Source organism: Polypterus senegalus, chromosome 10 (assembly GCF_016835505.1).
Source record: "Polypterus senegalus isolate Bchr_013 chromosome 10, ASM1683550v1, whole genome shotgun sequence".
Taxonomy (NCBI): Eukaryota; Metazoa; Chordata; class Cladistia; order Polypteriformes; family Polypteridae; genus Polypterus; species Polypterus senegalus.
Window position 1 is genome coordinate 86897153 of NC_053163.1, and position 9507 is coordinate 86906659.

At 35.8% G+C, this 9507-nt stretch overlaps 1 protein-coding gene across 1 annotated transcript; it reads right to left on the reverse strand.

The window, feature by feature from the left end:
• Positions 1 to 4876: 4876 nt before the first annotated feature.
• Positions 4877 to 9018, reverse strand: cdx4 (caudal type homeobox 4). Its single transcript, XM_039764566.1, has 3 exons — positions 8562 to 9018; positions 5675 to 5820; positions 4877 to 5139 (listed from the first exon to the last, which is right to left on the reverse strand). Exons 1-3 carry the CDS (start codon positions 8995 to 8997, stop codon positions 4906 to 4908), a joined length of 816 nt encoding a protein of 271 aa, XP_039620500.1. The 5' UTR covers positions 8998 to 9018; the 3' UTR covers positions 4877 to 4905.
• Positions 9019 to 9507: the final 489 nt, after the last annotated feature.

A 9507-nucleotide genomic window follows, 5' to 3' on the forward strand; every position in this document is an offset into this window, starting at 1 on the left:
TTTTACTGGATTAACACAACAATTCAGTGGAAGTGGGTCAGCTGACAAGTTTTTTATTTTGCTGCCACGTTTCACAATACTGTGACTGCAAAAGTCGCCCGAATACGTGGTCTTTATGTTTATGTTAGTTCTCGTTATTTCCACCACTCGAACTTTTGTCAAGTGAAATGGGAGCCTTTTTTTGCAGACTTTTGCAGTTGCAGACTTGTAGTTAAGCACCTGCCAGTCTGTTCCTAAACCTCTGAGTATGGCATTTTGAGATGATTGGCTGGTGTACTTAGCAGCTTTTGGAACTAAGCTGGTTATGTATTTAGCAGGTTTTGGAACTCACATCAAAATTTATAGCACTATATTTTGGTACTTAGCAGGTTTTGAAGCCCACTTCAACTCCAAGCACATAGCCGACCCTTTGATGAGTCAGAACCATGCTTCACCTAAAGTTCGCCAAAAAATGTACTTAGCAGGTTTTGGAACTCACCCCTTCATTTGGTTCTTGAATACACGGGAATTTATGGTTCAATCACAAGCTAAGCATGTCGCATTGTCAACTAATTAAGTGCAATAATTATGTATAACATTTTCCCAAAATACAATAGAATTTCAATATCTAATCCCCTTTTTCTCACTGTGATCAGAAAGTCTGGCAATTTGTAGTTCTGTATCTATAATGTTGGTTTTAGTCTCTTTCAGGAATCTTACATTTAAAAGGACTTGTTTAGCAGGTCATATTCCAAGTAGAAACAGCAGTAGTAGTATTGTCATGTGTACAGTGAAATTCTTAACTGCATGTCCAAGCAATGTGCAAAATGTTGCCATTCTCCAATGTCTTGATATAAAATAATGTATTGAAATATATAACTTGATTTTATTGACTCGAAAACACACATCAACAAAACATTATTCTATAAAATGGGGAGGTTAAACATTTGTGTCGTGTAACTTTGCATACAACATGATCTTGCTTGCTCATATATCTTTATATATGTGTTTAAGTGAAAGCTAAGTCAATTTACAAAATATAGAAATATAAAAAATTTACATATTTACACAACCATTTAAAGCACAAATCACTGGAATGTACTAATGATTGATTATATTTGCTTCATGTAGCCAACTATACTTCTCTGAGTTTTCATCAGTTCTCTTGTTCAGCCATCTTTGTTTGAACCCAGCTGGTATCTATCAGTTTAATGGAGGAGCCTGTTCTAACAGCATTCGATGCAACCCAGAAATCCAGCCAGTCAAAAAGAAACAAATGTGTTTTTAATTCTTTATTAATTGTAGTCAAGGGGACACCCACGTAACACCTGGCTGTGACAGATAGATGGTTTCCGGAAGGTGGGACTGGACTGCATGTCTGCCTGGGGGGTTGCTGACCAGGATCCCAAGCTGTTTCGTCGTGTGGTGGGTGCGGCAACACGCTGTAAAAGTGCATGCTCCCCAACCTGACCTGACCTGGCCTGTAGTCATGCATTAAATAAAAGGGAAATAATTCTGAAAAATAAACATTTGTTAATAAATCAAATGTAAATTATGATGTCATTTCTGTTTCTTCCAATAATGCATGTTTAATATGTTTTGATTACTGGAATACTGTGAAAATAACTAATAGCCAAATGTTCATCCAGTTTGTTTTCTAATTTAGGGTTGCAGAAAGATGGATTGAGGCACAGTCCTACAGGGAATATTCACACATGCATACCCCCAGTCACTAACAACAGGCCAGCTTAGAGCTGGCAATTAGCCGAACAAAAATGTGTTTGGGTGTGAGGAAAAAAAACAAACAAACCAGAAGTACATGGAAAGATACAAAGCAAACTCCAATCAGGCAATGCCTGGCTCAGGTTTTGAACCCAGGACTCTGGAGCTGATAGGCAACATTATTAATCTTAACATCATAAATGTCGATTATGTGTTTAATTGTGGTATTTTATACTACTGCAACATGTGAAATCATATTGATGAACTTTACATTTTCAAATTATAGTAGTAAAATTCATTCAGTTAGTGTATAACCCTCCAAAATATTTTACTTTCTCTGAAAAAAACCTTTAGAGCAACAAATATGAATATATTTTTGTCAGACTAGTTTTAGCTAGACTCATTTTCTTTGCTTAAAAAAAGTTGTAACATTTGCTTTGCTTACTTTTGAGCAAGTGAATAGAAGGAATGCTCACAAAGACCATTTGTGAAATTGCATATGCCCTTGAAGTCCTGACAATCGATTTGGCTCAAATTGATCTGTTAAGCAGCTGTCTAAAAACACAATTGATTTTTAAAAGGAATGTAGCTATTCTTTTTCTAGAGCATATCACTTAAGCAATGTTTACTTTAAAAAAAGTATATGTTACCCAGATATTATACTGACCAAAAGATATATTTTAATTTGCCCTTCCTTATGTTCTTTGAAACAATGTTTTAAATATATTTGTGCCTGGCATACTGACTTTGTACATTTTGGCTACATGATCTACCTTACAGCAAAACAGAAGCTATACTGTACCAAATTACAAAATTGAGCAGAGTTTACTGAAAAGTTACACCTTTTTAAAGGCTATCCATGAGTACAGGTTATACAAAATAAAATGTGTATGTAGAGTACAACAGAGGCAGACACATTCCCACACTTAGTCACACCAAAGCAACTCAGTCACACAAGATCGTTGGGATACAAGAGCAAATCTGGAGCACACAAAATACACAGAGACATGTGCAAACCTTACATAGAGAGCAGATGTGAACCCAAACAGAGTTATGAGGCCCCAGAGCTAAGCATGGCTCCTTTGGGCCACCTGGTTCAGAAAGTACAGAATGTGGCTGGAAGGATATTCAACCTGGTATCTTCAAGGGCAAGACAGATATTGTCTTTGGACTGGATGCCATGTCATCACATGGAAATATTACTTGCCTACTGACACTAATCAACTTAATTTAACAGTCACCAATGAACCTAACCTGGATAGCTCTGAAATATATGGAGCCCTGATGAGACTCTGTAATTCTCTGGAGCACTGAGGCAGCAACACTGTCAGCTATGCTCCTCTCTTTTGTATTATTTCAATATAAAGCATGTTAACAAACAGTAGTATAGATAGATGAATTCATTGTATGCTACTTAAGTTGAATAAATTTCAAACTGGCAAAGTGGAAATGGATAAATGACATCAGCAGAATACATTTTCATGTTTTAAAATGTACCTTCAAAGTTGATATACAATGGTATAATGGTTTAGAATTACATTTTTTCATTTTGTACATTTTCACGTATGAAAAGCTAATTAGATTTCTCATCAACAGGAGCATAATTATACTGTTGAATTAACAATAAAGGCATGTTGAAATATCTAGACTACACAAGTCTTACAAAAGCAGACTCACCTGAAACATTCTGTTTTAACTTTGTCAATACTCTTCATAATCTGAAATGCAAAGCTACCCAAAATCTAATAAACTCGGAATTAATCAACTATGCTGCACTTTGCTTGATGTTAATTTTAAAAATTCTGGTCTTACCTCAGACTAATTCGGACTAATTTAGTGAACTTCTGTTTCATTAATCTCCATGTTGCCCTCTGTTTTCCAATGTTGTTTGTTTTGCTCTAACTAACTCATTTTCCATTGCAGACCATTTCTTTTTTTTTTTTTTTTATCTCTGTTGCACTCAGACCTTGGCATAACTCACTCAATTAAAGGGCATTTTGAAACAAATCTGTTAAGTAGGCATTTTACGTAAGATAATGTACCTGCACATTTTCAGTTTTGTTCCCTGTGAACTCTGTATCTAGAACTAACCTTTTAATTTGTCACTATCTATGGCATTTTTGTTTTCATTTTACCTTTTTTTTCTCTTTACTAGCATTTATTTATCAATGTATCTATTTATCAATGTATCTATTTTTGAATATTTATGATATGACTTTCTATACTGTCCTTTTTTATCAGGGCTTTATTAAGGTCTATTGAACTATCTGCTCCTTTTTCTGTTATTTCACTTGAATATTTTTAAGTGCTTTGAGCATGGGGAAGACACTCTGTAAATAAATTACGTATTATTATTTCTTCCATCTACAACATGATGAGGAATACTGCCTAAAGAACTGGTTGAAGGAAAAAAATTATAATGCTGTGCTAGTGAATAAATAGTGAACACAAATGCTCTTTTTTACATAAAAAAAACACTTTTATTTACAAAAGTGAAATGTAAAAAAGTACCCGTATCAATTTTTAGATAATTTGTATAGTCCTGTGTAAAAAATGAAAAATTGCACGAGGTTTGTCAATAAAGAAAGTCTTTTAAACTCTTATCATTTCAAAACAGCTCATTCCCGAAAGCTGCCAATACAAAAAGGTCATTGTAAAACCATATTATTTACATGCTTTGAAAGCAAGATGAGGCAATCTCACAGTTTTCATGGTTTCAAATACATAAAACATACAATATAAAAATCTGAATAATACAACTGTTGAAACTGTGAAGCATGTTGAAGATTTAAATATGCATTTTTTTGTGTAGCAAATTGGTACAACAGGTTAAAGTTTTACAGATCCAAAATCTCCACAAACTTCCAGATATACAAATTGCACAAAATGTTTCTGTTAAAACAAATCCACTCAATAATTCTGTATGTCCCAAAAGAACTTGAGAAAATAATCGTTTTTTTCTTTCCTAACCATGTTATATTAATGAGTATAAAAACCATTAGGAATAATAATTGACACAGAAGAGCCCCCAACAGTCTGAAAACATCTGGGTTGGCCTCATGTGGTCCATATTTTCCCAAAAGGATAACCCCAAGACTTTGGGATGGATTGGTTCTAAAGAAATGTGCTCTTAACCACTCCTTGTCTCGTGGTATGGAGTGCTCTGTGTAGATATTCCAAGGTTTACTTTTAAATGTCATTGAATTATTGTGTGACAGTAACTTGCTGTAAGTTCCCAATAGGCTGTAAAGTGTTCATTCCAGGCGGAGGGTACATGGATCCGTGTAGGTCAGCTGGGCTCAGTGAGCCTGGAATCGGCAGAGGGCTTACTGAACCCGGGTCACTGTGCACTGAGCCACCGCTTCCATCCGACTGACCCAGCTTCTTCTTTATCATTTTCCTTTCCTTTGCTCTACGGTTTTGAAACCATATCTTAACCTATGAGACAGAAAAGTAAAAGCGTAATTAGAGTTCATGCGACCCAACTAAGAATAAGAAAATAGCATGGTATGGTATATGATATTGTGAGATGTGGTAACAAGAGCAAAACTGCCAATATGTGACAAGTTTGTTTGCAATTAAGAATAAATCATTTAAAATACCATAGCAGAGGTTCCATGGTATTACAATAGACCCTTTTAAACACCCACTATGTGTACGTATGGTTTTAATGAAAAATAATTGGAAAAAATAATAATAACATTGCAATAAAGTTCAAATACAATTAAAAACACAACCAATTACTAAACACGTCATATTTCTCACTTTTTATTTTTTTTTCAGCGTAGGAATAACCTTCGCACTCTTTTCCCAAACTTCGATGTTTTTGAACAGCATTGACTTGTACAAGACAAATACTGTTCAGATAAAAAAACTTAACTCATATCTGTTCTTTAAGTAAATGTAAACTAATAATATAAGGTGATATTTTAATGCGCACGTTGAATACAATATAGCGATCAAAACAACTTACCTGTCTTTCCGAAAGTCCTAGATTTTCTGCTAGTTCGGATTTTCTTCTTATTGTAATGTATCGATTATAATGAAATTCTTTTTCCAGTTCAAGCCTTTGATGGTCTGTATAGACAACTCTGTATTTTTCTTTTGTTCTCGTTTTACCTGTAAATAGCCAAAACGATTAATATAGATGACATTATTATTACAAACCTTCAAATTAAAAACTAAATGATAGAAACGGTTATATTCACAGCACTGTTTGTTATATGTTTTATATATTATATAAAAAGTCATATTCATTTCTATATTTAAATTAAAAGAGTAATGCGCTAGGGTTTCATATGAGTTTTTTCAAGAAACTGGAGAACAATAGTCCACGAAAAAGGGTTACCTAAATGACATTGATGTGTTAAAAGGGAACACACGACAGACAAAGGAGGTACAAGGAGATCTTATCGAACTGCCCTCTCTAGTTTGAAATCGCAGAGCAGTTGTGTTTGATTTACTAACAACAAACAATCTTGGCAGGCTTTGATCTCTGGAGAAAGAGTTTCCAATTATTTTATTTGTTAAATAATTGGCATACAGTTTATTAATGGTTCAGCCGACTCAATGCACATTAAAGTTTTATGAGAACGGAATTGAAATACCTGAAAATGATTTAGGCCTGCTCAGAAAAGATCAGTCTCTGTAGCTCGACATATGTGTTCATCATATGTAGCGCAGACAACTGCGTATGCAAAATTAAATAGACAAACAGGTTTGAACGAAATCGGAATTATTCTTAGATATAACTGACGTGTGACTCGCTTCCATTTTGCTTCTCTGTAACTGTTGTTTCCTTTTAAATTGAAAGGCCATATTTCGTTCATTATTGCGAACCACGGTATGTACTTCATAAGCGGGTTAAATTTCAACAACCTTTGTAAACATCACGGCAGCGTTTTAGCAACCAGGCTATTGAAAGTGGCCATAAAATTCAGAGGCCTTTGGCTCCGAGACAATGTGGCACGGAGAGCAGTTCTTCGTTTGCCGTGAAAATCAGCACCCTTTTCCGGCAATATAACTGCTGAAGAATAGATGCGAGGAAGAGTCGGTGCATATCAAAGCGAAACGGTGTGTTGAAAGGCCCCGCCGCCTGAATATGACAGATAGCTCTCAAAACCCAGAAGACAATGTCGGCAAGAAAAAGTCGACCTCACATCTCGTTTACAGGAGAGAGAAAAAAATTAGCATTACAACTAAAGCTGGCGCCGCTTCCCATCACCGGCGTTGCACTTCTGTGTGAACAAAAATCGAAATTTCCCCATCAAAATTGCTTTTCTCATTTGCTTTACTTTTAGTTATAATACCAGTATCAAGCATTCATCGAGTCGACAAAATGCCAATGTAGATACAGTTGATTTTTCTTTCGTCTTACACTCGCCGACGCCTACTCGGGTCTCCCCAAACTTCATGCGCTTTTAAAATGCAGTACAACAATTAGAAATCTTCAAAGCAGAAACTGAATACTGAAAAAAGGCAATGACCAAGTATACTCGTAAGAAAACGTTCGTCGGATGATCTTTAATACCACATTTTCTATTAAGACGGACACTAAAAACCCCTCAGTGAACAGAGATCTAAGTCCATCTTGTAAATGATCTCTTCGTTAACTTCAGTTGCGTTTTCGCATACTCATGTATGCCCCATACTACTACCTAAGTGTTTAATACAAACCCTCGGTCGAATTAAACAGCCAGGCTCCTTGGAATTCCCTTTATTCGTGCATTCATTCAACTTTAGAAATCCAAGTTTTATAATCGTGGGGGCTACTGTTTATCTTAGCAACATCGCTTCATATACCATTTCAGAATACACTTTAACGAAAGTTTCCTTGCTTTGTAACATTTTGGGTTACAAACGGCACTATACATTAAATAAACAAATAAATTATCTTGTGGTTCATTCCTAAAACAAAACGAAAACATACTTTAACGGAATTAATATTGACGCTTAATAGACGCTTTTTAAAACTGATCACTCAAAAATGATGTCAGTGATATATATACAACTGGGCTGAGGAATATGTGAACAACAGAAAAATATTTAATTAGATACATTTTCCTTCAGACGTGCATTTATCGAATAGTATTAGCAAAAGTTACCAATTTAAATAACGTCCCGATTTCATATTTTAACTGACATACTCACTAACCCACTTTAAATTGTATCTTGCAGTTCGTTTATATTTCGCATTTATGCAAAAAAAAAAAAACATTAAAAACAACCATTTATAGTAAGAAGGAAATACCTAAAGTTTTACTTTTTAGAACGATTGTCACTAGTTTTCTATTGTTGCGGTGCATGATTCGTCTGGAAAAAAAGTTTTTTTCTGAAGTATTTTACTTGAATTTTGGGCGTCATGCGAAACAACTGTGATTAATTACTATTTTGTAAAATTCACTTTACAAATTAATAACAATAACAACGAATGAAAACCTACATGCCCATCCGTGTCAATCGCTGATCATTACAAGGTAAAAGATGCAAATATAATTCAAACTTACATTTACATTTGTTTTTATACAACGCCTAAACGCTCCCAAAATATTTTCAATAAAGTTGCATAAACTAATTGTTCAAATTTTATTTTTTTAAATTACATAAAGATTAATCTTAAAGCAGTCGTTTTCTTTTTAAATGCGCTACACAATTATTTCCAGTTTAACAATGTGGCAAATATAATTTTACGTTAAAGTTAATTTTATAAAACACTTAAATTACAATTACATATTGAAGTTAACAAAGTAACAGACTTGTACGCACATTTTCGAATGGCCGGTTTAGTGGCTTGTCATTTATTCAGTCATTAGAAACCTCCCTCGATGAAAATGATGGTGACTAAATCTGTCCATACTCACCAGTTGAAGATGACTGCACAGTTTTCCTCATCCATTCATAAGAATTGCGTCGTTCGCTGTCGGGAGACAGCTGACCAACTGTAATATTTTCCGGGGGAGGAGGTAAAATCCCAGATCCGCCGGGATGCATAGCGTTATAATCTGAAGAGCAATAAGAAACCTGCCCTGACGATGAGTTGTTCATTTGAGTAGGTATAGAGTTGGAAGGTCCTAATCCGTAAGCGCCCCAGTCTTCCCTGGGGGTTCCATACGGGGTGCCCCACGCACCCGATGACTGTGCATGACTATCCATACTGGGTACATGATGGTATCCCGTGTAATCGGAGTACTGTGGCGTTGAGACGTAGTTCTGTGCTGGCAGGTTGATGCTGGATCTCCTTACTGGCCCTTGGTGGTACATGTTCACTTCTTTATCCAAAATGTATCCCACGTACATGATTAGGACAGATAAAGCCTTGCTATGACAACATACTTTTCCAAAAAGTCTTAGCCAAAAGAAAATGACTCCCGCTCTTCACTCTAGTCCAGCCGCTTGTGCGCTGTACTTCCTCGCGTGTTTCAGTCACACATGATTAACAACTGTTTACAAGGTGCGGGTGGCAACAGTATACCAAAGGCCCGTCTGACGTCATATGACTTCCCAGTCGCATATATATTTGCATTCAAATGACGAACGAATGGTCAGCCCGCCAACTCCACCTTGCTGGGATCCCTGACGCTGCCCAGTGCGTCTACCTTTCCAATGATCCGCACAGGTCAGTCAGTCATCTTGGAAGTGAAATAGTAAAGTTATTCTCATTATATGAGCAAGCTGACAGAGGCATTTATTAAACACCTTTCACGGTGCAATGTGAGTTTTTCGGCCAATCACTAAGAGTTACAAATAGTGGAAGCAGAAAATTTGCATGGCATGTCATTTAGCCGCTGACGACTGATACCAAATCAA